General features: G+C 59.3%; 1 protein-coding gene across 50 annotated transcripts in view; it reads right to left on the bottom strand.

The window, feature by feature from the left end:
- Positions 1-12,738: 12,738 nt before the first annotated feature.
- RAP1GAP (RAP1 GTPase activating protein) overlaps positions 12,739-27,276 on the bottom strand; it is a 65,791-nt gene continuing 51,253 nt past the window's right edge. For 7 of the 50 annotated variants that reach the window (XR_002806286.2, XR_011432644.1, XR_002806287.2 and 4 more), the window contains 15 exons: positions 27,054-27,154; positions 26,791-26,920; positions 25,593-25,748; positions 25,061-25,132; positions 24,356-24,442; positions 23,775-23,912; positions 21,759-21,890; positions 19,866-19,943; positions 18,797-18,906; positions 17,716-17,871; positions 16,018-16,141; positions 14,946-15,048; positions 14,466-14,600; positions 14,138-14,179; positions 12,739-13,766 (listed from right to left, as the gene is read on the bottom strand). Coding sequence is in view for 28 of the 50 variants with exons in the window: in XM_070251753.1 (XP_070107854.1) it covers positions 14,171-14,179; positions 14,466-14,569; positions 14,946-15,048; positions 16,018-16,141; positions 17,716-17,871; positions 18,797-18,906; positions 19,866-19,943; positions 21,759-21,890; positions 23,775-23,912; positions 24,356-24,442; positions 25,061-25,132; positions 25,593-25,748; positions 26,791-26,920; positions 27,054-27,154 (1,500 nt within the window). In the remaining 22 variants the exon portion in view is untranslated. The remainder of the gene's footprint in view (positions 13,767-14,137; positions 14,180-14,465; positions 14,601-14,945; positions 15,049-16,017; positions 16,142-17,715; positions 17,872-18,796; positions 18,907-19,865; positions 19,944-21,758; positions 21,891-23,774; positions 23,913-24,355; positions 24,443-25,060; positions 25,133-25,592; positions 25,749-26,790; positions 26,921-27,053; positions 27,155-27,276) is intronic. The other 43 variants (XM_070251844.1, XM_070251857.1, XM_070251845.1 and 40 more) reach the window with 14 other exon arrangements.

Raw genomic sequence — 27,276 nt, 5'->3', positions numbered from 1 at the left:
CTGGGAAGTAGGCCCCATCATCCACATTTACAGATGAGGAAAGCAGGGGGGCAGGAGTGCCTGAGGTGATCGCCGGAGGTTCCCCGAGTTGTAGAGCTTGGATTTGAATCCAGGTCCATCCGATTCCAAAGCTCCTATACTTAATGACATCCTTTTTGTTTATAATGCATTTCAAACCTCCTGCCAACCAGGTTCCGAGGCAGCCAGTCCTAATGACTCATAACACATGCCAGTTAAATGTGAACTCAGAAAGATGATAAACTGGGTGTCGGAAGTGGGGCATGCTTCAGGAATGAAAATGCAACTGAGCAGATTTCTCTCTGAGCTTCCTAGCAGTCCTGGCAAAAAGGGAAGCACAGGTAAGCTGATGATGAGATAACAAATTAAACCACATGCCTACATTCTTGCCAGGACAGAGGCGCCTCATCTTGACCTGTACCGTGCAGTGTTTTCAGGTATTGTTCTCATACCATCTTCACAATTTTTGTCATATCTCTGTATGATTATTTCCTAATCACTTCTGTAATTCACATTTAAGAAGTCAATTTTTAAAAGTTTGCCAGGGGCCAGCCCCATGGCTGACTGGTCAAGTTCACACGTTCCACTTCCCGGGCCCAGGGTTTCACCAGTTGGAATCCTGGGTGCAGACATGGCACCACTCATCAGGCCACAGTGGGGAGGTGTCCCACATGCCACTACTAGAAGGACCCACAACTAAAAATACACAACTATGTACCAGGGGGCTTTGGGGAGAAAAAGGAAAAAATAAACAAATCTTTAAGAAAAAAAAAGTTTGCCAGTACCACTTGAAATCGACTTACATGTCTCAAGGGTGTGCAAACCATACTTCGTGTCTCAGGTTGGGTTTTCCAGAGGCGGACGCTGAGACAAAGATTTGAGTACAAGTGGTATGTAGAAGGAACCCAGACAGTACCAGGCTGAGAGTGGGGAAGTGAGACTGGAAAGAGAAAGGGGCTGGTAAAGGATGTGTTATTAAGCAGTTGCCATTATGGGCATCTAGGGCCCAATTCCACGATGGACATCCAGGAGCCAGCTCAGAAGATGCACCTCAGAGTGATCCCACCCTGGGGTGAGGGAGCTGGGGTATTTATTCTCTCACTCTCATCTTTCATTGGCTAGGGGCCACTTCCAGGAAAATCTGGCACTTCCAACCCACCCCTGGAGGGGCAGAGAGAAAACTCCCAGGAATGTACTGGAGCATGAAAAGCTCAAAGGATACAAAGAGTGCACCAACAGCATCTGTTAAACTTTGGGATACACTGACGGGCTGTGAGTCAGAGAGGTGACGGTTCAAGTCTCTGCTCCATCTCTTTCTTGTTTCTGTGACCTCAGGCAAGTTTCTTAACTTTGCTGATGCTCCATTCCTACACCTGAATGTAGAGTGCCCAGCACAGTGTTGAACACACAGCACTTAGGATCCCGTTAGGAACAAGGAGCTCTGCTCGCCCTGAGTCCCGGCTGTGGGCTGATGTGTCCTTCAACAAGGATCACTGATGCTCAGGTACCCACTGCTCTGGAGTCTCCCTCACCCAGGCTGGAGCCCCGCACCCTCAGGTCACTCATCACCCTTTCCTGTAACTGTTGGGGGGCTCTGAGTCCTAATCCAAGGCAGGAGTCAAAGCAGAGGTCCCCGCTGCACCCATCAGCACCCATGGAACTGGAAGCTAAGGGTGACAGTCAGTACCCACAGCACAGGGGTTTCTGCTGCCCTCAGATGCTTTCTCAGGGAGGGAGAACAAAGATGAGCTGACAAATGCTCTTCTATTTGTCCAGATAACTGTCTTTTGTTAAAGGTAAATCCAGAACTTAACACAATAAGAGTCTATTTCTAGCTCAAACATCTGGTGCTTCTGGTCAGGTGACTGGGACCCAGGTTCTTTCCACCTTGTGGCTCTGCCCTCCTCTAACGTCTGGATGTTCTGTCTAACCAGAACTTCTATCTGACCAGCACCTCAGCGGAGGGGTTGCAGTAGAGAAGGCTTACCCACTTTTAATCACTTCTTCCTGGAAGTGACACACATCACTTCTACTCATACTCTATTGGTGAGAAATGGTCATATGATCCCATCTAGATGCAAAGGAGGCTGGGAAATGTAGTCTGCAGTTAAGCAGCTGCTTCCCACCAGCAACACTGTAGCAGATTCTCAGATTGGCACTATTGACCCTTGGGGCCGGGTACCGCTCTGTCGTGGGCACTGGCCTATGCAGTGCAGGATGTTAAGCAGCATCCCTGGCCCCTACTATCAAGATTTCTAGGGAGAAAAATCACCCCCTACGACCAGTTGAGAACCTCTGCTCTATAATGAGGAAGGGGCGTGGGTGGTCCATAGGCCATCTAGTCTCAGCTTTGCTCAGACTCAGAGTGATGGCCACCTCACGTGCCCCAGACGTCACTGAACATCCTCATGGTGTCTTAAAACATAGGGAACTTTCATATAACATTTGGGTTTCTGGCTTCTTTTAAAAAATTGGGAGGTCTGGGTGGCATTGGCCCACATTTCTGCACAGGAAGTTTCAGTTGGAGCTGAGAGATGGCTGTGTTTCGGGGGGTGCAGCTCTCCTGTTTGCCACAGGCCCTGGCGTTCCCTGTAGTCTTACACTAAGCCCCTTCAGGTGGATGTTCCCCATCTGGTCGTGGTGGGGGACTGAGCTCGTGGCCTCTGCTTGACTCTATGCCACCCCCTGCACCATGCCTGGGAGACAACAGTGAACAGGCCGAGGCTCCATCCTCAGGAAGCTCGTACCTCATGGCGGAGACCACCAGAGACAGTCCCAGTGCCGTGGGGAAGCAGGAGCTGTGGGGAGGGGCACCAGCCACCTAACCAGCTGGGGGCACAATGGGTGGGCACAGAGGCGAGAAGGCAATGAGCGAGCAGGGGCTCAACAAGCGAGGAGGACTGAGACAGGGCGTGAGGACACAGAGGGGAATTCAGGAGAAACCTTGCAGGGAGAGATGGGCAGGAGGGCTTGAATGTCATTCCAAGAAGCTGGGGGGTTGACCATGAAGACCCTGGGGACCCATGGAAGGTTCTGGAGCTAGAGAGTGAGCATCATTTTTGAAAGATCATCTCGGCAGCTTCAAGAAGATGAACTAGAGGCTGGGACCAGCAAGGAGGCTGCTACAACAGATCAGGCAGCAGCTGGGGCCATGCGACAGGGAGCAGGAACAAGCCCCAGACGTGTAACTGTGAGTCCCGGCTCCTTTTTGTCAAGAAAGAGGGAAACTGCCCTGAGATTGAGGGCAGGAGGGAGCGGGACCCCTACTATGCACCACCCACCCTACTTAGCACCTGAGACATGGCAGTGAAGTCGCCACCTTGAGAGTACCTTTGCCAAATACACACATCCCGCCTCCATCCTGTGAGGTGGGCAATATCATCCCCATTTTACAGACAAGAAAGTTGAGGCTTGGCAGGGCACAGTGACCTGTTCCAGGGCCCATGGTTGGAAGTGACAGCTGCACGTTGAGCCCTGGTCTGCCTGGCTTCCAGTCCGCGGTCTCCCCCTTGACTCGGGGGCGCTAACCTCCCGAAGGAAAACAACCCCAGCCCCATCAGCACAGAAGCCCTTCGGTCGGGTAGTGAGAGCCCGAGCCAGCAGCGTTTGTAATTAGCCGTGGTGGCTAACCCGGGACCTCCCACCGAGATCTAGCACCAGCCGATCTGGGGGGATTAAGTTCTCAGGAGAGGATCTGGGCTCCCAACTTCCTGTGTGGCTTCCTGGGGCCTCCTTGTGATGCAGGCTTGATCACGGCGCCAGACCCTTTTCTGGCTCCTCAGCTGTCTGCGCCAAACCTCGGTTTGGGGTGCACACACGAACCCCACCAGCCAAGGGGGGTCAGGCCGGGCTAGGGTCTGCCACTGGCCAGCGCCACCTCTCCCTCCTGCCCTTTGGAACCGAGGCTTAGAATCATTGAGGCAGTGGGAACGCCAGCCACAGGCACAAGAGTGAACATTTCTGGGGTGTTCCGGGAGTACCAGGCCCTGCTCCCGGTGCCTCACAGCCCACTTCACTGGTTTATCCTCCCAACCACTCTCAGAGGGCAGGGACTGTTACTGTCCCCGTTTTACAGAAGAAGAAACAGAAGCAGAGAGAGATTCGGTAACTTGTGTGAAGCCACACCACTAACAAGAGACGGAGGGGGACTCCAGGATGCGGGATGTGATCACGCCGTACCCTTTGGCATGGGGCAGGGCGAAGAGCAGAAAGCAGTCGGGAAGGACCTCTGCGAGGTTCAAGCTGGCGGGGGTGGGGGCGTCAGCGGTGGGATCTTGTCCTCTTGGCCTAGAAACGGGGAAGACACCCAGCCTGTGCCCTTGTCCTGGTGGGGAATGCCCAGCGGCCTCCACCTGCCTGTGCCAGGGCGGGCTGGCCCAGCGTCTCTAAGGTCAGCCTGGGCTTGAACACCCTGGCCGAAGGCCCTGTCATAAGCCTCCTGCCCACTCAAGTGACCTGGCTGGGGAACAGTGGCAGCTCTGAGGCTGAGCCCTGAGGACAGGAGGCTGGGTCAGCTGAGGGGCGGGCTCCAGGGCAGGGTTTGGGGGGGGTTGGGATGTCATCATTCACCCCTTCGCCTCCCAGAACCCTGGGCTGAGGCCTGAGCAGCTGATGCCTGTTCTCAGGACAGGAGCAGGTGCTGCCCTGACACCCACGCTCACGGCAAGATTTCGTCTGGATGGTTCCTCTGTCTACCCTGAGCCCTCCATGGCTGAGGAACCTCCTGGGGCACAGGCTTCTTTCCACAGTCCCCCAGACGAAGTTCAGGGCTGGAGTGGGCTTCTACAGGCCAGGAGGGAAGGCGACCCAGAGAGGGTCAGACACCAAGTTGAAGACACACAGTAAAATAGGCAGAGGAGCCCAGCTTCCACCTCTGGCAGAGGGTTCTCACGGCCTCCTGACCCTGGGTCCAGCCAGCTCAGGGTCAGCTGTGCCTTGGGACTGCGGGTACCAGTGAGAAGGGAGGACTCACAGGAACCCAGTGATTGTCTCACGCTGACACTTCAGTGCCCCCTCCCCTCAACTATCTCTTTCCACCCTCTTAACACTGGAGGTAGGGCACTGGCACTGGCCCCATTTTGTAGATAAGAAAACCAAAGTCCAGACAGCAACTGGGGGCCCTGCTGTAGCTGGTGGTCGGGGAAGACATGTCTGAGGAGGTGACATCTGGGTTGAGACCCAGTTGGTAAAATGGCCACCTTGCAAAGAGCTGGAGGACAGATTGTTCCAAGGAGGAATAAAGCAGGTGCAAAGACCCTGCGGCAGGAATGGGCTTAATGTGCTTGAGGGACAGAAATAAGGCGACGTGGCCGGAGCCCAGAGAAAGGGGAGACAGTGGGTGGGAACAGTGGACAAGAGCTGTGTCATGTGGGGCATGAGGACCTACATCTTCTGCACAGAGGAGGGACCGGGAACCCCAGGAGCAGATGTCGGAGGCCTTTCTGTTGCCGGGAGAGGAGGTGGTGATGGCTTGGACCAGCCAAGTGTGTGGTGGTGGCGGGAAGGAGCTGGATCCAGTGAAGCCAGTGGGGCTGCCGCCGGACTGAATGTAGCAGCAGAGGAAATAGCCGAACCTGGGCTGCCCCCTGAGTTTTTGGCCAGAGCACCAGTGGCGCGCCATTTACGGATGTGGGAGCGCGGATCTGGGGAGGAAGAGAGAGCTGGTTTGGATCACGTTGGCTGGGCGATGTCCGCTGCACGCTGGGGCGCCTGTGCTGCTGGGCCGTCAGGAAGAGAAGGTGGCTAGGGTTCAGCGAGAAGCCGGGGCGCCTGATGTCATTGACAGCTACCGGGCCAAGGGAGGACGCGACCTGCCCAAGATCACACACAGCCAGGGGCTGGGATTTGAACCAGGGTCTATCAGACTCCAAAGCCCACAGGTGCTCTTTCCACTCCATCGAAGTGGGAACAGAGGGGGCTTCATCCGAGGTGTGAGGGGCTATAAGACGGGGGGAAGCAAGAAGAAGCCTCTGGAAATGAATATGGAAACAACTGAGATCCTTCTAGCCTGGGCTGCCCTCCCCCTAGCTGGAGTCTGCCCAACTGGAGGAACGCTTGTCAAGCCTGGGGTCCAGTGTGCTGCCCATTGTACAGATGGAGAAACTGAGGTTCAGAGGAGCGCGGGGCTGGGATCTAGGTCTTCAGCCTGCTTCCCCCGACTTCTCCATCAGCCTCCATGGGGGGCTCCTGTCTGAACCGACTCAATGGTTGAGTTGAAACCATCCATCAGTGACAATCCTGGAGGGGGTGGGACTGTCTCTTGAGGCCCTTGGATGGAGCTGGAGCCTGGGGCCTTCCCTCCTGGGCTCCCCCCAAGGCAACGTTTGCCCCAGGCCTGCCTCTACCCCTCATCCAGGACTCCCCCATGTCCCGGGCAGGGCAGCCTTGAGTCTGGCTCCAGTCATGGCTCCTGCCCCGTGGCCAGGATCAAGGCCCACCCTGGCCCCTGCCCAGACCACCCAGCGCCAGGGCCTGGCGGAGCCTGGCGGGCTTGGCGGGCAGTGCTCCCAGGCTGGCCAGCCGCGGTCTGGCTCCGCCCAAGGGGCTGTGGCCTGGGAACCACGAGCTGTCTCCTCGGGGAAGCGGCTGGGATCTCCAGAACAAACAGGGAAACCACAGGCCCCCCGCCCTGCCCCTGAGGAGGGGAGCTGCCCCTGGCCTCATCTGCCAACACTCAGCTGTCCGGTCATGATCAGTGGGGAAGGAGCAGAATGGCTGTGGTCACATGGCTGCAACAGAGGCTCTGGTGGTCCTTGGTGGCCCCTCGGAGCCCCTGGGGAGGGAGGCTCAATGGAGCTGGAGTGGGATGTGTCTCCTCAGCCTCAGGCTGAGAATAAAGCCTTCAAAACAGATGATCTGGTTCAAATTCAGACTCTGCCCCAACCTAGCTGAGCAGCCTTGGGCAAGTGCCTTCATCTCTCTGGGCCTTGGTTTCCCCTTCTGAAAAAAAAAAAGCCCCAGTAGCCCCTGTCTCCCAGAGCTGCGGTGAGATGACCTGGAGACCCTGGATGGAAAGTGCCTAGCTCAGAGCATGGCGCACAGTAGGTCCTCGAGGGACACCAGTGCCTGACCCATCCCTGGCTCAGCGGGAGCCAGAACAATCCCGGGGGATTCCTGGGCCTGGCTGGGCAGGCCGGGACAACCTCGCTGATTCAGACCAGCTGGGGGATGGGGGCCATCTGACTCCACTAAAAGCCGCAATTAAAGCCCAATTTAAAGAAACGCTGTGTTAGTTCTTCCCAGGCAGATGTGATTATAGGCTCGGAGCTAAACCGTTACTAACAGGATGACAGAGAGAGAGGCCCCTTCCAGGGCATGGCGGGTGTCCAGGCCCGCCCCCCTGCTGTGCAAGTGGGGAGACTGACGCCCCAACCAAGAGGGGACAAGCAGCAGCTCACGCTGCAGGTGGAGGGGGCCAGACCCAAGCCTTGCCCCACGACGGGCGCTCCAAGCTCCGTGCCCATCTCTCGCATTTCTCTGAGGGACTCATTGCTGCATCAAAGAGCTGGAGGCACCCGAAAGGGCCCACATTTCTTGAAAAGAAGGGACGGGGGCTGAGACGGCTGACGCCCCGAGAGGAAGTAGGGCCTGGCGGAATGGCCTGAGCATGACACCAACCGTGGAACCACGGCCTTGGGCCCAGCCGGGCACTCCCCGCCCAACCCACGGGGCCCTGGAAATGATACTGATGATGATGATGACAATGATCATGATGGCTCCCCCTTCTGAAGCACTCCCCGTGGGCAGGCCTCATCTCACATCCTCCCAGGTACCCTAGGAGGGAGCTCTAGTGTCATCCCCACTGTAGGGACCAGGAAACCGAGTTTCTGAGTGGTCAGTGACTTGCCCAAGGTCATGCGGGGAGCCAGTGGCAGTGTGGGCACTGGAACAGGTGTGTTCTCTGGGACCAGACGAGATGCCAAGGTCCTTTAGCACAAGGCCCAGAGCAGGGGTACCTCGGCAAATGGTGACAGTGAGTGAATGAATGAATGAACGAATACAAAGGCCGTTTCAGGGACTCTGCCCTTGGGGAGGTGTGGGAGGGCCATGGGCCTCTCCCTAGTGGCTCTCTCCAGGGAGACCCCTGAGATTAACTGTCTGCAGGAAAAGGCCCAAATCTCACCTCCCCAGAAACAGGGGTCCCCAACCTTCTGGGCCCCAGGAATCCCCGTGGCTGTCCAATGCCCCCCTAAGGAGCACTGAGAATGCTTCTTTGGCCTGTCCCCTGCCTTAGTCCCAACCAGCCTCCCAGTGCCAGAAGCCAGGGGTCACTCTGACCTAGTCCCCATCTTCCACCCCTCCCTTGTCCAGGCTGAACTCTGAGCTGGGATCAGGGGCGGGGGCGGGGATGGGACAGGGAAAAAGCTGGCCTCCTCTCTCCATGCCCTCTGCCCCTCCCCTCCTCCTCTGCAACTCACTTTGGAGAGCCCCTGGGCTGGGGGCCGTGCTCACTCCAGTTGACTCCAAAGAGCTTACAAGGTAGGGTGCAGGAGACCTCTGCTAGCCAAGCATCCCCCTTCCCCACGGGAATGGGGTAGGAGGATTCCTTATTCATTCAACAAACATTTATGGAGCCCCTACTATGTGCCAGGCACTGGGTTAGGCACTGGGGCTCAGCAGAGAACACACCAGACCCTCCCTTCTGATGTCTATAGTTCTACTGAGGAGGTGACTGGTGTCTATGTGTCATTGGCCCCTGTGTCATGAGCCAACCCCCGCCCCCGCCATGCTCCCAAGGACTCTCCCAACCCCCGGAAAACTGAGAGCTCCCTGTGGGCAGGAACTGTGCGTCCTCCATCAGACCAGGATCTCCCAGGGCCTGGCTGTGACACCCCACCAGGCTGGGGCTCCCATGGTCCATCGCACCCGCTCTTCCCTGAGAAACCTCTCAGTTTGCTCCTTGGGCCTCCCCGGACACACTTGCCAGATAAAACATAGGTTGCCCAGTTAAACTTGAATTTCAAATAAACAGGAATGGTTTTTTAGTATAAGTATGTCCCAAATATTGCAAGAGGTATACTTAAACTAAAAATTATTCCTTGTTTATCTGAAATTCAGATTTAACCCGGCTCTGTGTGTTTCTACTTGCTAAATCTAGCAACCTTGCCCCTGGAGCACATTCCTTCTGCTGGCATCTGGCCTGACCAGATGGCCAAGGTTGTGCCTGGACATGGCCCCTGCCTGCCCAGTTTTAGCTCCTGTCAGCCCCTGGGACGGCTGTCCTCCCCCTCCGAGCCCCACCTGCAACCCTAGCTCCCAGGTGGACACCCACCCCCACCTGGCGTGCACAGCCCAGCCTATGGGCCATCAGGAATGCTGTCTGGCCTCCCGCATGATGGACCAGGGAGAGGGGGACAGAGCCACAGCTGCGGAGAGGGACCTTGAGTGCCACAGACAGAGAGGCAGAGACACAAAGATAAAGGGACATGGATGGAGAAGCGAGAGAGAGCTGAGACAGAGAGAGATGGAGCGCTTACGGCCCCCTGCCCAGAACTGCATCAGGGAGACCAGCGCAGGGGCCAGCAGGTCCTGAGAGCGAGCAGGGTTCACCCTGAGTGGCTCGGGGCAGAGGCTGGGCCCCTGAGCCCCAACATTGGGCCCGGGGCTCTGGGCCCTGGCCGGGTAGGCCCTGGGAGGCAGCTCGGGATCTCCTGCACTGATGGTCAGGGGTAGGAGTCCATCCCAAACGCCAGCTGCTCTCCCCTTGCCTGCCTCCCAGGGGCAAACACAGGGACATTCATGGCTTCCCAGAAGGGCCTATGGGGCAGCCAGAGTGGCTTTTAAAATTAGCCTTGCTAACCAGCTCTGGTTATTTCAGGAGGCTCCGTCCCCAGCTGTCCCTTGGGCAGGGCGGGTGCAGGGAGGGAGGGAGGGACCTCCACATTCCAGGGTCCCTGTCTGAGCACCCCCTGTGGCCTGAGCAGCAGACAACGTCCAGGTCCCAGTCCCCTGGCACCGGGCGGGCCTGGGCCTGTGGCTGTCTCTTTGGCAAAGTTGTCCCAGGGTTAGGCGTGGATGTCCAGGGACACCCTAGCTGGTGGAGGACAGAGGAGGACCCCTCCTATGAAGCATGGGTTCTATGTCAGGTACCTTACTTCACAGCAAAAGGTAGGCCTTGTCCCCATTTTACAGGTGAGGAAACTGAGGTTTGGAGAGACAGGTCCCAGCTCTGAGGCAGGGCAGATGGGGGATGTGGGGACAGCCAGGCACTCAAGTCCCTCCACGGGAGGCCTCTTGCCTCCTGCGTCTGGAGAAACCTCTGGCTGCCGTCTCCACCACCAGAGTTATTTCTAAGCAGAATCCAGGGATTCCCGGAGCCGGGTACCCCCCGCGCAGGCCCTAATTCCAGCGTCGGGGCAGCGTCCTGGCTCGCCCTCCCCACCTCAGAACCCAGGGCGAGCACACAGCTGGCACGGGCACAAGAGAAACAGCTCCGGACTCTTTGATCCCAGAGGCCAGACTCGTCCTCAGCCTCCCCTAGCCCCACCTTGGAGCTCCGAGGCGTGAGGTGGGGTGGGGTGGGGTGGGGTGGGCACCTGCCATGAAACCTAGCCCGGAGGCCTGCCCTTCCCGCCGTTGGGGACTGGCCCAGCTGGGGAGCAGAGGGGCAGAGGCAGCTTCTGTGCTCCCGGCTGCCCCCTGCGTCCGCCACAGCAGACCCCAGGGCTCTAGCTCAGCTGTGAGTCAGAGCTGGGGGGCGGGGCGCATCATAAAGTGGGGGTGCCCCCACCCCGAGATCTTTTGTAAAAGGATCATCAACCCCAGCAAGGCCGGGAAGCTGAGGCTCAGGGACACGAGTGACCATCGTTCATTCCCAAAGCTTCATAGCTGGATGTCTACACCGGGCCTGGCAGCAACTACCCTGTCTCCCACCCAGGGAGCTGAGCCCACATCCTCTGACAGGGGTTAATGACTGCCCACTCCCCACCCCCAATGCACACACCATTTTTTGAGCCCACCGTGTGCTGGGGCCTCACCAAGAACCTTATAGGTAGCACCTCATTGAATCCTCACATTAGGGTACCAAGGTCAGGACTATTAGCATTCCCCCTGTACAGATGAGGAAACTGAGGCACAGACAGCCAAAATCACATAGGCAAAGTCAGAGAGCCAGGAGGTGAAGGAACTCAGAGCTAAGCTCTTGACCTTGGTGCTGAACTGCGGCTGCTGGTCCTTCGGCAGTGGGATGGGAGGAGACGGGGTGAGAGACTGAGGCAGAAAGCACTGACGAGCCAGGGCCCCGGAGGAGGGGTGAGGCTGAGCAGGGGAGGGGGGTGGGCTGCCCAGAGCCAAACCCAGGGGGTGAGGCGGGGATCGGGTGTGAGTCACCGTGAGTCACAGATGGCCCCAGACATCTGAGGGTCACGTAAGGGCCCTGTCAAGAAAAGTATCGGGTGCACTCAGCATCGTCCTGGGGAGGGCGTGGGCACTGGTGGGGGGAGAGGGGGAGGCTGTAAAGCTGTGAGGAGGCCAGGGCGTGGGTGATCCCATGGAACCCAATTCTCTGCCCACCCCCAAGCCCAATATCCCCCAACCCACCCCCACCCTGCTCGTCCTCCTGTGCTCCTACCTCACAGGAGACCCCCTCATTCACCCAATACCCAGGCTGGACCCCTTAGAGTCTCCCCATCTCCTCCCTCAGCCCCACATCGCACACCTTCCAGGCCTGCCCACTGTCCTCTTGGCCACCCTCTTTCCCCAACAACAGCTGCCTTGATCCTCCCCTCCCTGGGCTGACGCTGCCCAGCCAGTCTGCACCTGCAGCCCCACTTCTCTCTCTGGCACTCCCTGTGTCAAATCCTTCATGGCTCCCCACTGCCCTCAGCATAAAGCCCTAGCCCCTCGGTCTGGCATTCAAGGTCATGTGGCGTCTGACCTCAACTCTGCCCACCTCCCTGTGTCGTCACCTTCCCCTCACTCAGAACCTTTTGCTACCTTCCCAGCGGCAGACACACTCTACCCACCCCCCCCCCCGAGACCTTTGCACCTGCAGTTCCTCCCCCAGGGACACTTTCCTAAGCCTTTCCAGGATGCTCAGGTGCCAGTGCTCCAGGATCTTCGCCATGCCTCCCTCCCCCTGCCGGACCCCGTGCTCATGCACAGCCCAGTCACCCATCCGCCTGTATTGTAACTGCGCTGCCCTGTGAGCTCCCCCGGGCAGCTGGACAGACCTCCCCAACCCCTCATCAGTCCGCGTAAACGATCCCTTGGCGCCCCCTGGTGGCCATATAGGGGAAATTCTTGGGCAGCACAAGAAAGGGGAAGGAAGCTGATCATTGAGCACCCACTGGGCTCCAGACACTGAGCGGGGTGTTTGACATGAGCCAGCTCAATGGATCCTCACACAAACCCTTTAGAGAGGCACTATTGCTCCCGCTTTACAGAAGTAGACACTGAGGCTCAGAGAAGTCTGTTAAGTTTCTCAAGGCCACCCAGCTGGTAAGAGATGGTGGCCAGACTCAAAGCTAGGTCGGCGTGACTTCAAAGCCACGTTCTTGCCCCGGTGGAAAAGGGGAACAGGGTGGAGGACGGGGCAGCACCTTGGGGAGAAGCCACGACTGGTGGTCACAGAGCCCGTGTTTTGGCCTTGGAGGTGCACCCAGGCCCAGCAGCTCTGATGGGGGGCAGGTGGACTGGCTTTCCCCCTCCACCATGGCGTCACTGAGACTGTCCGGGGTCAAGCTGGGCAGGGGTCACACAATGCCAGGCCCAACCACGGAGTACAATAGCGATAAATAGAATTTATTTTGTACAACTGTTACCGACGTACACACAGCCACGGGGGCTTCCAAAATAGGTGTTGGGGCCGGAAGGCTGGCCTCTGGCATAGAGCCTAAAAAGTGTGGACAGACACACACAAGGATGTGGACTCACAGCAGCTGGGCCTGGCTGCCCCCTCCATGGGGAGTGGCACGAAGGTGGGGCCTGTAACTCTAGGCCAGCTGAGACCCCTCGGCCTGGCGCCCGGGAGTGTGGGATGGCAGGGGTAAAGCTGGGTGCTGGCTAAGGAGCCAGGTGGGTCCGCCTTCCCCCGAGAGGGGGTCACTCGTCTGTCACGTGGAGGCAGTGGGCAGGGCATAGGCAGATCTGTGGTAGAGCTTGAGGGTCCAGGAGGGCAACGGGCACAGCCAGCTCCCTGCCCCTCAGCCCACCTGGGGCCGCAGGGACCCCTAGAAGCAGGGTAGGGGGATGGGAAGCCCCTGGGAGGTCAATCCCCCATTCTGGGGCAGGAGCATGAAATCACAGTCTTCAGTGACCTCTGAAATAATCTTGTCCATTAGCAGAGGCACCCAGAGAGGGAGAGTGACATGCCCAGAGTCACAGCAGAACCCAAATCAGAAGCCAGGACTCGGGACTCCCAGCCCAGTGCTCATTCCACCACACCTCACACCCTCCTGCCTCCATAGTAGGCTCTGTGTGCATTGAGTATCTCAATCTCCCCTTCCCATCTTGCCCCGCCTGTGTCCAGGGGGGCACCCACGGGTGAGGGAGGAGGAGGGCCCAGGGTGGCAGCGAGCCAGGCCTGGAGTCCTGCTTCAACTGACCACTCCCTGCCCCAGCCGGGCCCCCCAGCCGGAGAGGAGGGGATGACGCCCGCAGCTTCCCTGCTCCCTGGTCTGGACGGCTCCGCCCCGCAGAGACAGCCCAGACGGGGGCCAAGAGGAGAGCTGGGGAGGCAGGGGCAGCACACAGGTCCCATCTGCCCGGACTGGACACCGCATCTTCCCCTTGTGCTTCTGTGGCCTCGTCTGCAGGGTGAAGAGATGGAGACACTATGGAGCGGGAGGACAGAGGCGGGAGGGCCCCCTGGGAGCTCCAGGCTCTGGGTCTTTCCATCCCACAGGGAACCCCCCAGACTCCTCCCTCCCAACAATTCCCAGTCCCTTTCAGGCTCCATCAGATCCCCCCAGGCACTCATGGACAGAAGAGATGCAGCCTCTATCAGCCTCGTCGTACAGAACAGAGGCCCAGGGCCACCTCGCCTCTGAGTGGCAGAGGATTCAAACCTAGACACATGGCTCCCATCCCAGAGAGGTGACAAAGGAACCCTACCCCCCCCGCCCACTCCCACCCCTCAGCCTCTCCAACGCCCAAACAAGAGCTGAGGGCTGGGTCTGACCTGCTCAGTGTCACCTTCAGAGGGGGAGCCTGGCTAACAGCCCTGTGCAGACAGAGAACGGCGGCAAGGCAGGTGATGGGACAGACGAGGACATGGGGCAGGAGAGACAGGCAGGCAGAAATCACTGGCTGTGCCCAGGCTGAACGAGCCCACCCTCTCCAGGCCTAGGGGGACCTCTTGGTCCAGCCCCCACCCCTGGTCCCCTTCATGCCTCTCCCCAACAGGTATCCCCCTCCCAGCTGGGGCTTCCCCAGGGCCAGCCTCCAGGCTGTCCATCCCGCCCTGGCCAGTGCCCCCCATTCACCCCCTCCCCCATGGCTGCACATACCAGCTGGGGCACATGCTGTTCAGACGCTTCCAGCTGGATCTTTATCTCGGGACATGCAGGGTCCCCCGACTTGCCGGCGTCTGGGTGGGGTGACCTCGAGGGGCCTGGGGAGGGGGGCAGGAGGGAGCCACCTCACTGGCCGCGGGGGGGCACCAGGGAGACGGGGGCATGGATGGGTGGTCGGCATCGATGCTCCCCAAACCCGCCAAGCCCCCGCCCTCAGGGAATCCCACCCTTAACTCCCTTCTTAACCCCCTGATCATCCTCCAAGACCTTTCCAGAAGCAACCAGCCCTCCAAGCCACCCAACCACCTTAGGCTGGATGATGACCCGCCCACTGGCCCCTGAGTCGGGGCAGCCTCATCACATATCCACCAGCTAGGGCACGAGAACTGGTCTCGACCCTCTGTGCCCAGCCCTGTCCCCTCCCACCACAAGAGCGGCCCTGCTTGGCGGGGGAAGCTGCCCTTGGCCTGGTACCTGGGGAGCTGCCCCCACTCGTAGTGCTGACGCTGTCCTCCAGCCAGGTGCTGTAGATGAAGGAGTCTCGCTTGTGGGGCGTCCCCGAGGACGAGACACTCTCCTGGGGATGGGAGGGGGAGGAGAGAGAAAGGGAGGCTAGCCCTCGTCCATGGCACTGGCTTGGCTCCTCGCCCCTTCCACACACCCCCACAATCCACAACCCCCCACCCTTGGCCCCCTGCAAAGAGGAAGGGGGCCCGGCAGTATCTGCCCCAGGGAGACCACAGGGGGACAGAGTGGGAACGGACACAGACCCAGGCACACATCACCTGCTCCCATTTATTCATTCAACAAATGTTCACTGATATTCTCCTGGGCCGAGCCCCCGAGACAAATCAGTCCCGGGCCGGCCCTCAGAGAGCCCGGAGTCTAGGAGGTGAAGCGGGCTGTGAAGGGACTACGATAATTCTAGACTCCGAGCCCCACAGGGCAGGCCCTCGGTGGTCACTGGCCCCTGCAGCACCTCTGGCAAGGAGCAGGTACCCACTGGAGGCTTGTTGAGTGAAGAATGACAAAAGGATGCTCCGGGCACAGTCCAGGGGTCTGTGCGAACATATGGGGGATTCCTAACCTACCCCGGGACCAGGGGACCAGGGAAGGTCTTGAGGAGGAGGTGGCGTGAGGCTAGCAGGATCAGAAGGAGTCAGGGAGACAGAGGGGGAGGGAGGGGGCGGGGAGAGTGTTCCAGGCAGAGGAAAAGGCAGGCACAAAGGCCCGGAGGTGGAATAAGCCTGGTAGGTTTGAGGGACTGCAAGGGAGCACAGATTGGCTGAAAGAGTAAGAGACGAGGGTGGGGAGAAAGGGAGGGAGAGAGGGGGATCTTCGATGGTCTCAGGGATTGGGCTCTCTCTGAGGGGCACTGGGGAGCCATGGAAGGCTTCAGAATAGGGGAGGGTTAGTCTGCATTACTCTTTTGGGCTGGATCCCCCGATCACATCTCAGCCATCCCCAGGCTCGTGCTTCCACCCAGAGGACCCAAGAGCCCCCGCTTCAGGCTGTTGTGGAGTACCCCACTCCCTGGGCCTCTCACCAGGCCTGTGTCGTCCCCGTCCACACCCTCCGTCTCCTCCACCACGCTGGCGAAGCTGCTGGCACTGGACGAGGAGCGGGAGAAATCCTTCAGCACCTCTGCCCTCTGGGCTGCTGTCTCCGCTCTGCCACAGACAGCGTCCATCAGCTGGCATCCGCCCTGGGCACCTCCCGGGCCATGCCCCCAGACCCCGGCCCTCCCGGCCCAGGGAGGCCCCACCTGCAGCCAGCCAAGTGCCCCTCTGGCCCCATCACCGCCCCCTGGGCCTCTGAGCCTCCCCATTGGCATGTCTTTCTGTGTACAGGGATCTGGTCATGTCCCCCCCCTGCTCAAACCCTCTCGAGCCTCCTCACTGCCCCAGATACCGTCCCATTCCCTTGGCTTGCTGTTCAGTAATAACGACTGTTAACAACAACACTGCCGTCCAGGGCACGTGTGCCAGGCGCCGGGCTGAGTGCTCTCTCCCGAGGCATCTCACCACCATCATTATTAGGCCCATCTTGCAGATGAGGAGCCACGGAGGCAGAGAGAGGGTGGACATGCGCCCAAGGTCACCCAGCCGTAGGTAGGAGAACAGGGGTTTGGAGCCCAGCCCTCCAACTCCGCGGTCTACTTTTAACCCACGGTTTTGTTCTGTGCTCAGGACCTGTGCATCTCCTTCCAGGAATCTCACTCCTCTCAAATCCCAGAAAGCAAATTCATCTTTCAAAAATCAGCCAAGGGCCCTCTACTCAAAGAGGTCCTTCCTGACTCCTCCTCCCAGTGGGAGGCCCCCTCCTGCTCGGGGTCCTGCATGCCTGTCTCCCCCAGCCCCTGCTGCCCTCTCCTGCATCTCTGCTCCCCCGCCTGACTCTCCAGCCCAGGTTCTCTCAACCCGCCCCAGAGCCAGCCCAGAGAGGACCCAGCCACCAGTGCTGAAGGGAGGGCGGCCCCCTCGCTGGCCTCTCTGCTTCGTTCTGGGCCCCGCCCTCAGCTCCTTCACATGCTGAGCACAGTCAGCTTTTTAAAGCATCATTCTCCTCAACTAAAATCTTCCAAAGGCTCCTTGTGGCACTTAGGACAAAATTCAAAGTTCTCACAGGGTCTCCAAAGCCACGCTCTACTCCCTGCCCATCCTTCCAACCTCATCCCCTCCACCACCAGCACGATGGCTGCCCAGGCCCAGGCCCTCACTCCCTAGACTCCAACCACACCACTCTTTCTAGCCTTTGAGCATACCTCAGGGCCTTTGCACTTGCTGTGCTTCTTAGCTGGAACCCTCTTCCTGCCGCCATGCCAGTCCTAGCCAGGCTGACTCCTCACTCAGCCCTCCATCCAAACTTCACCTCTTTGTAAGTGTCTTCCCTGAGCAGCCATCTAACTCCCCCAACCCTGTCATTCTTCATTGCATCCCCTGCTTTATTTTCCTTCCATGATTGCTATCTGGGAAGAGCTTATGCTACACTGGACCGTCAGCTCCGGGGAGCAGGGGCCATGTATGCCCAGTTCACTGCTGCATCCCAGAGCACGGCGAGGGGCCTGGCATGCATAGAGCGCTCAGTGAGTGTGTGTCAGAGGAGGCCCTGTGAAAGAGCCCAGGCCCCCAGCCACCATAGTGTGGCAGCATCGATGCTCCTGGGCAGCCCCAGGCCCAGGCCGGTGGTGGAAAGTGTGAGCACCCCACCCAAGCCCCCCGCTCGGCATGGCCCGAGCCCTAACCTGTTCTTGGTCGTGGGCATCTCTGGGGAGCTCTGAGCGGATGAGGTCTCCGACTTGGGCTCCTGGGAGACGTGTCCGCTGTCTGGGGTCTTCTGGCCAGCTGGGGGGCTCTCCCTGCGGGGCACACGGGGGCAGCGGGGGGACTCAGCACTGGGCCTGGCATCGAGGGTAGAACGAGGCCCAGGTGGTGAGAGGAGGTCGTAGGCACCTCCTGCCTCGTTCCCATAACCCCACATGCTCAGAGGCCAACCCCGACGCAGGCCCCGGGCTCCGGGTCAAGGAGGGGCCCCTATATAGGACAGGGCACCACCCAGGTCCTCCTCTCCATGGGAGAGGACACAACTGTCCCCTGTTACGGACAAGGAAACTGGAGTCCAGAGATGGCAGGGAACCTGCCCAGAGACGCACAACTAGGATATGGCAAAGCCAAGACTTGAGCCCAGGATTTGCAGGACTCTGGGCTCTCGTGGCCCTGAGGATGGTGCCAGCTCCATTCCCGAGGCCTTCCCACGGCGCCCACAATCCTGCTTCACATGCATTGCACTGCACCCCCGCAGCAGCCCACGCCGCTAGTCGTGTTTTTATCCTGATTTTTTACATTGGCACAGTGAGGGTCAGAGAGGTACGGTGACTTTCTGTAGGTCACACAGCCCCAGTGTGGTGGAGACAGGATTTACAACTCAGGACTATTTGCTGCTTCCCAGGGTCTCCCCTGCTGCTAATATGGCATGCTGCTTGTACCCTATTTCCACAGATGTGCTCATAGACCCCCACAGACCAGGGGGGCTGTGTGACCTGGGCAACCCCTGAGCCCTCTGACCTAGAGCATCTTGATGTGCAAGGTGTGACCCCCCAGGAAGCCAACAGGACAGCTGAGTGGATGAGAGTGGCTCCTGTTAGGTGACGAGCCGGCCCTAGTGCCCGCACACAGCAGGGACTTGCTCGTACAGCTGTCGCCGGCGGGGGACGGAGGGGCAGGAGGGTGGGCGCTCCCTCCTACCCGCTTTGCTTCACCGCTGAGTGGGGGTCCGGGAGGGGCCAGAGGAGACAGGGCCTTTCCCGCCCGCTCTGCTGCACCCACCTTTTCTCCTGCACTTCCTGGATGTTCTCGATGCCGATGGCACTGCTGCGGCGGGAGCCGAACGGGCCCGACTTCTTCCTCGTGGGGCTCTTCCCGGGGACGATCAGCGACTGCAGGAAGAGGCCCCAGCTCACTGCCCACCTGCCCCGGGAGCCTCACCATCCCCCACATGCAACCCTGGGGCCCTGCTGCCCCGGGCCCTGAAGCACAGGCACGAGCAGAAAGAAGGAGAGAAAATGTCCATATCCAGAGACAGCCGTGGTTCACAGCGAGGGAGACAAGCCCAGAGAGGGCAAGGCCCCCACCGAGAATGCACAGCAGGGCTGGGCCTGGGATGTTAGCCTAGGAGAAGGGCAGGGTCCCCAGGGGCCTGAGCAGCCACTCTGGGCTGGGATGGGAGGAGGCCAAGTCCTCAGAATGGCTAGCTCCTCTCTGCCCCCCAGGGTTTCACAGGACCCACAGCCCAAGGGCAGTGGAGAGAGTGTGGGCGTGGCTACCCGAGCCCCTGCCCCATGCCAGGCCCACCCCACCTCGGAGTCTCCAAACTGGATGTGGAGGTTCTGGCCCAGCAGTTGAAAGATGCCCCCCAGTTTCTACACGCGAGGGTGGGATGCCCCAGGCACCAGAAGCATGCCCCCAGCTTCTCTGGGGAGGTAGGAAGGGGGCCCCAGGGAGGCATGGAGGGGCAGGAACCCCCAGGCCAGGTCATAGTGGGGACAGGGAGTCAGGGCAGAGGAGAGGGATGGTGCTCCAGGCAGAATCGGCGATATTGGGGGATGTGCGGCTGGACAGAGGGTCTTTGGGTACCAGATCCTGGCAGGGACTGGGCAGGGTTCGGGGGCCAGAGCAGGGCCAGAAGCCCCTGGTGGGGAGCACTGGCTCTGGCACGATGCCAGGCCCCAAAACAGGTGCTGAGCGCCATCAGAGCTGCCGGCACTCCCTCCTGCACGGCCCTGCGCCTGCCCCAGGGGGAGCGGGCAACGTCCCCAATATGGCCTCCGTCCCGACAGCGAGCAGAGAACAGTGCGTGCAGGCAGCCTCCAGAGCCGGCGGCCCCGCAGACGACAACCTCTTCCACGGTTCCTATGCCTATGGCACTGCCCCGGCGTCCGAATCTACTCGCGCTTTTCCCAGGAATAAGCAATGACTGGCAAGCAGCAGAAGGCGGGGGCAGAGAGAGACAGACAGACACAGAGAGAGTCAGAGAGAGAGAGATGGCGGGAGGGGGAGACACAGTGAGACAGGGAAGGAGGGAAAGACAGACAGACAGACACAGAGATGGGAAGAAAGGGGGGACAAAAAGGAAAAAGCAAGGACAGAAGAGTGGGAGAGAGGAGCAGAGGGAGGGAGACGACATGGACCCACGGGAAGAAGAAACAGAACCGTGCAAGAAGGGAGCGAGGGGCCAAGGAGGAGGGGAGAGAAAGGGAAGGAAAGACGAGCAGAGGGGAGAGAGAAAGGGAGCGAAACAGAGAGGGGAGAGTTGTGCAAAAACAAAAACAGAGATGGGTTGGTTACTGCCGTGGTGGGTGCTGCCAGCCTGGCCCTGTCCCCGGGGCCCCTCTACAGCCCCCCTCAGGAGGCCTGGCCACCAGGTGGGGGAGGAAGGGAGTGGCTGGTAAATCTGGGTTGGTCGGGGTGGGCCTGCTTCTCCAATGACAACGGACTCGGTGACTGCTGGACAGCAGAGGACCTGCCTTGCTCCCCTGGCCAGAACAGACCATGGAGTAGGGATTGAGTGGGGTCCCTCCCACCATGTGACAGCCTCACAGCACTGAGCACAAGGCTTGGCATGCAGCAGACAGTCCATAAATGATGGATAGATGGGTGGATGGATGATGGATGGACAGACGATGGATGGATGGATGGATGGAAGGAAGGAAGACGGATGGATGGAGAAGGGGGAACAGAGCAGTGGGTGTAGCACTGGAGGTGGCCGCTAGGCAGCAGAAAGCAGATAGGCCCACAATGCAAGGGCTATCCATCCTGGGTGCCCAGCATACCCCCTGAGTATTAGCAGCAGAATCCCATGGAGACTGGTAGACAGTAAGTGATCACACAGTAGGTGCTCACTCAGGAGATGCTGACACAGAAGCCCAGTTCCTGACACATAGTAGGTAGCCACAACCACAGAGGCTCTGGTGCACAGTAGGTGCTTACGCAGCAGCCTAGGGCCAGGCACACAGTAGGAGGTATTCACGCAGCTCACTTCCAGACACATAATGAGCATTCCCTGACATCCAGGGCTTAGCACACACAATGTGCTCATTCAGCAGCCCATTTCCTGACATATAGTAGGTTCTTACATAGCAGCTCAGGGCTGGGCACACAGTAGGCACTTACAGAGTTGTCCACACAGTAGCCCAGGACCTGACGAACAATAGGTGCTCACAGAAACTCAGGGGCAGGCCCACAAGAGATGCTCACAGAGTACATGTCCACACAGCAACCCAGGTCCTGACACACAGTAGGTGCTCACACAGCAGGCCAAGTCCTGACACACAGTAGGTACCCACCAGCATCTCAAAGCCAGGCACACAGAAGGTGCTCACATAGAAATCCAGGTCCCGATACACAGTGCGTGCCCATGGCCTGACACACAGTAGGTGCTCCCAGAAACTCAAGGACTGACAGTAGGTACTCACACAGCAGCCCCAAACCCAGCACATGACAGACAGTAGGTACTCAATCAGGAATGTGATATAGAGGCTGCCCCAGCGCTGAGCCACAGAAAGTCACACCTGCATAAGAGGCCAGGAGGAAGGGAGGGCCGAGGAGCTGAGGAGGGAGCTGCAGGCTCTCAGCTCCCCGGTGTCATGGCCTGGGCACTTGACATGGACAGCAGCGGCTAGACTGAGTCTAGAGCCTAGGATCGGCCTTTGGACAGCAGGGCAATGGGGGGAGGCAGGGCCAGGCCTCAGAGGCAGGGGAGAGCGGAGGGCCCCCAAGGGAGGGCACTCACTATTCCGGCTGCTTTGGCCAGGTCAGGGTTGTTGGGTGCGAAGCTCCCGCTGTGGCTGGTGGACACGGTGTTGGGCTTCTTGTTGCTGAGGCCCATGGCATCCATGGACTGGCTCCGGCTCCGGATGACTCGCTGTAAGGGCAGGGGTGGGGTGGAGGAGGTACAGGTTTCATAAGACCCAGCCCCTTGGGGAAACCCAGGACTCCAGGCATCTGGTCCTTCCCCACCAATGCCACTCTGGGTGACCCCAGAAAGTCCCTTCCCGTGAGGCCACACAAGAGTCAGGTCCACATGCTGCAAAGGGTAGTTTGGGCCTTGGTTCTGACACCAACTTGCTGGGTGACCTTGGGCAAGCCACTTCACCCCTCTGAGCCTCTCATGTGGTGCTGTAAGGACTGCAGAAGATACTGGGTCATGATCAAAAGTGTGCACAGAGAGCCCTCCAGAAACCTCGGCTTCTTCCTCTTAGGGTCTCTTGGAGCTTTCTTTCTTTCCCTTTTTTTCTTTCCCTCCCTCCATCCCTTGCTTTTTCAGCCAGTCTATACCGACTGCTTCCTATGGGGCCAGGCACCTTCCACTGGCTCTCTCGCTCAATACCCCCTATAAGGGAGGCACCACTCCCACACCCACTTCACACGGGATGGAGCTGAAGCAGAGGTGAGTGTGGAGGTCACATGCCAAACCCAAACCCTAAACTGTGGGCTCTGCTGCCGCTGAGAAATTCTCTGACCTAATCCGGGTCCACCGTCCAGCACCCACCAGGGGTGGGCGCACTGGAGCCCTCCCTCACATAACACACCCCAGACCCATGTCCACCCCACCCAGGCCCTGTCTCCAGTGGGCAGAGGCAGGGCCCTCCTCAAACCTCCTTCTCAAAGACGGTCTGTTCACCTCGGTCCAGGGCAGGCCTGGGCAGCCACGCGAACCCCCTTAGGCGAACCCATGTCTCCAGCTTTGTGGCCTGCCCTGGGGTCAGGGTGAGGCCCAACCAGCCTGGCTGGACGCCTGGAGGATGGGCAGTCCTCCTCCTCTGGGCGGAGGAGACTGTGGCAAAGAAGCGACTGCCTGGGGACCTGCAGCCTGGGGAGTCCAGGCCCTATGTAGGGGGACGAGAAGTTCCCTCCTCCTCTGCCCCTCCCTTTGGACAGCAGTTGCTGAGGTAGATGGGCAAGGTTTCACGTTTTGCTCTTTAACTTATATTGCACTAGTCTGACTGCTTTACAAATGATTCTCAACAATTGTATGGGGTAAGTGGCCATGACCCTGCCCAACGGATAAAGAAACTGAGGCTCCGAGAAGGCTCAAGCTGGTAAGTGGCAGAGCTGGGATTTGAACCCAGGGAGCCTGTGTTCTTAATACTAAGCTAAACCAGAGACAGCCAGGGTGGGTCACACGAGTCTGAGGTCACACAGGCCAGGTCCCTCTCCTATGGGTGCTCTGTTCATCCCCTTCCTAGACCTCTGTTCTTTTCCCTTGGTCAGGACAGAGGCCTCTCTTCTCTGCCGGCTGACCTGGCAGCCACCACCCTCGGCACCAGAGGCACCTTGTTGCCACCCAGAAAGCTCCAAGCTTCAGCAGACCCACACAGACTCCGCCCCCAAGCCTAGGCCCCGCCTCCAACCATTAACTCCTCCCCAAGCCGGAGCCCCAACTTTACACTCCCAACCGCAAGCTCTACCCCAGGCACAGACCACATCCCCAGTCTACGCCCACCCTAAACCCTAGGACAACCCTGAGGCTCTCCATCACCCAGACTCTACACCAGGCACGCGCCCGCCTGGCCCGTGCTCACACCTGGGTCTATTAACCCCACCCCCGGGCCCACGCCAAGCCGCGCCCCCTCCACCTCCAATGTGAGTCAGCCCCTAGCCACACCCCCTCGCCTTGTCCCTGTCCCCACCCCTGGCTCCACCCCGACCCACGCCCCCACTCCACTTTCAAGCGAGCCCGCCCCTAGCCACACCCCGCACTTTACGTCCCTGTCCCTCCGGGCTCAGGTAGACCCAGGCCCTTCACCTTGAAAGACTCGAAGAAGCCGCCGCCACCGCCGCCGTTCTCCATCTTGTCCTCGTCGCCGCCCAGGCCCATCATGGACTGGCTGTGGATGTGTAGTTCCTCATAGAGCGTCTCCAGGAGGGCAGCCCGTGTCCGCTCCTGTGGGCCGGGCCGGCAGGAGAGACCCCGGGGATCAGCCCTTCATCCCACAGTGCGAATCCCAGGCACCTTCTCTGAGTGCGTGGGGGGTGGGCCTGGGCCCCCGAAGACCACGCCGGCTTACCCCAGGCCCCTCGGCAGCTCAAGCAGCCCCCAGGGCTCCTCACGGCCCCTCCAAGATCTGGCTTCCTGTCCCTACCCCCCACCCCCAACCATTCTCTCCCTCCCCCACAGTGTCCTCTGTGCTGGCCTGTCCACCCTCGAGCCCCTCCTGAGCATTCCTCACACGGCCCTAGAAATGCCCACTTCCTCTCGCCTGGCCCAAGGCCCACCCATCCGTAAATCCGTCCTCCCCCAGACAGCCCTCCCTGGGGCCAAGGTCTGAAGGTGGGTTTTCCCTCCCCAGGGGCAGGGCTGAAATAACAGGCGGGGGCCATCCTTACCTCCAGTTTGGCAAACTTCTCTGCCTTGTAGCAAGCATATTCAGCATTGATCAACTTTGTCAGCAAAAATTCCTGGAACTCAGGCCCCTGGGAGCCCCCAGTAGTGGAAGAGAAGAGAAAGGGGGGTCAGGTGAACACAGAGACTGGGGCTCTGGGGCTGGAGCTCCTGAGCCACGCCCTGCTGGGGTCTGGGGGTGGCCTTCTTCCCTCCCAGAAGGGCAGCTCCTGGCTCAGCTCCCCAGCTCAGGCACCTCTGAGGGCCCCTATGCCCTTCATGGCTGCCCACCCCTCGGGAGAACAGACCCCACAGATGTAGGGGGCTGGGTTGGGGTCTCCTACTGCCTCAGTCTGGGGGAAAGCTGAAGCCAAGCCTGGAAGTGTGGCTCCTGGGAGGCAAGGGAGACATGTGCCCCTCCCCAGACATTTCAGAAGAAAGAAGACTGTAATTGTCAAAAAGAATAGAAATGAGGAAAGGCCACAGAGTCTGCTATGAAAAATGTAAAATGATAATAGAGTTTGTTCTGACTTTGTAAATAAAGGGCACAGTTTTTATCAAGATGAACAGAAAAGCCAGGTTAGGAGAGCCCAGCTGCCCCGGCACACAGTAGGACTTCAGGACCTTGTACGGCAAAATGTGTGCCCCCCTCGGCCCCAACCCATTTAGTCCTGCTCTGCCCATGGCCGGGGCTGGGAGCTGCCCCTTACCTTCCTGAACACAGCGGGGTCCGGGAGTGGGGGCCCGAAGAAGGGCACGTCGTCTCTCGCGGTGACGGAGACCTGGAAGGCAGGGCAGCAGTGCCTGTGGAGCCCCCACACCAGCCAGAAACCCCTAATTCACCTCCCTGTCCTGCCCTACGCTGGGCACCGGGCCTGCCGCTTGGTGGGGAAGGCTCGGTGACTGCTGACTGGGCGAGGGAACCCCAGGATCTCAGCTCCTCCATCCTTGGTCCTGAATTTGAGTGGTGGGAAGGGGTGGGGATCTCAGGAGTCATCGAGGATGAAGGCAGAGGTGGCTAAAGAGTGGAGGAGGATGACCAGCCTCTTTTGGGGGGGACTTTGGGGAGCAGAGCGGGCAGGATGGGAATCCTCCATCAGAGCAAGACGGGGGCTCAGAGCCCCTCGGACAGTCCCATTTACAGTTGGGATAACAGGTGCGGGAGAACTCACAGTGAGTGAGGGCGGGGCTGTGGCTGGGGCTGTGGCTGGGCCGGTGGCTGATGCCCCTGCGATCACCCACCTTGTAGAGGGGGCCGTCGGGCCCCCCACCCTCGGCCTGCACCACCACATAGGCGTGCAGGAAGTTGGACGCGATCATGTCAGGCACAAAGGGCGTGTTCTCGTCCTGGAAGACCACGGCGACGATGTCATTCCCGATGTGCCTCTTCCGCTGCAACTGAGCACAGGCCACAGGCCTTCACAACCCCGGAGAGGGCCCCGGGCACAGGGGAGGCTGCCCGCAGGGGTGGGGAGGGTTTGGGGTAGGCAGAGGGCACGTCTAAGGATCTGCTTCCCCCCAAAAAAAATGTGGTGAGAAACTTGTCTTAAAATTATTTCCGTTTTCTTGGAAGCCTGTGACAGATGAGGAAACCGAGGCCAAGAGAGAAGTGATTGCAAGGCCCTACAGTGAGTTAGGGAATTCGAGCCCAGGGATCCTGGTCCCCAGGCCCTAGCTCTCAGCCTTTCTCCCGTCTAAATACGATAAGGAGGACCCCTCTTGAACAAATCAGTTCCACTCCGTATCTATTCATGTAGCTGAAATGAACAGAGGATGCTTTTAAATTACACTAAAAATAAGGACTAAATATTCTCATTTTTCTCACATTACCCTTTTATCTCCCTGGGGTGGGGGCAGAGGGTAAGCAGACAGCCCTGCAGGAAGCTTAGGACAGGTGACAAATTTCTGAGTCCGGCTGCTGGAACATGCCTGCACTTCCTCCCCTCCAGGCCTTTGCAGAAGGTGAAAGCCCTTCTCTCCACCTGGAACGGGCCCCTCCCTTCTCCCAGCTCCTTCACAGCCTACAAGTCACTTTCTCTTGAAAGCTTTTCCTGACTCCCACCTCTGCCAAGGCTACCTGTGGGGGCCCGTGACCCCACAATGCCCTTCACATCCTGTAAACACACTAACACAGATACTGATTTCTTGCTGTGCACCAGACACTGTTGCAGCCACTCTGTGTGCATTCCCTCACTTATGCTCACCTATTAGGTCGGTGCCGTGATTATCCCCATTTCACGGATGTGGAAACTGAGGCTTCTGCAGCATTGCAGCAGCTTGTCCCCCCCCAACCCCGGCCAGAGCCCACAAGTCGGGGAACTGGGTCATTTCCATTCCTACATTCCAGGGCCCACTGAACCTGGTATGGTGGACACTGAAGGGACAGGTGGATGGGGGACAGGAGGACAGGTGGGAAGCAGGTGGTGGGTGCCCAGGCTACCTGCTGGGCGTCCCCTTCTGTGTAGGGCAGCTTGGTGGACACGTGAAACATGATCTCCTTGTTGCGGAAGTTGCAGTACACAGACTCGGTCCCCGTCTGCCCGTGGGTCACGTCCAGGCCTCCTCGGAACCTGCCCCAGGCCCCCCAGGCCACGGCTCAGTCTCCAGCCCCGGCCAGGCCTCCATGGGGCCGGGCCGGGGGCTCCCACCCTGCCCAAGGGCATGGGCCAGATTCTACTCTGCTGGTCTCACCCTGACGCTCACCCCTTGAAGTCCTGCAGTTTGACCTTCTGGCCAAGAAATTCGAGGAACTCCACGAAGGCGGGGCTCTCCTCATTGGTGCTGAAGAGTTCTTCCTCGGAGGTCTGGGGGCACACACAGGGCAGAGGTCACCAAAGCTGGAGCTCCTGAGCAGATCCGGCCCCCGCACCCCCATTCACACCCAGAGAAGGCTGGAAGGAGGACCTCTGGCACCCCTGAGCTCCTG

This window comes from Equus caballus, chromosome 2, assembly GCF_041296265.1.
Source record: "Equus caballus isolate H_3958 breed thoroughbred chromosome 2, TB-T2T, whole genome shotgun sequence".
In the NCBI taxonomy this organism is placed as follows: Eukaryota; Metazoa; Chordata; class Mammalia; order Perissodactyla; family Equidae; genus Equus; species Equus caballus.
This window is presented reverse-complemented; position numbering and strand designations above follow the sequence as displayed.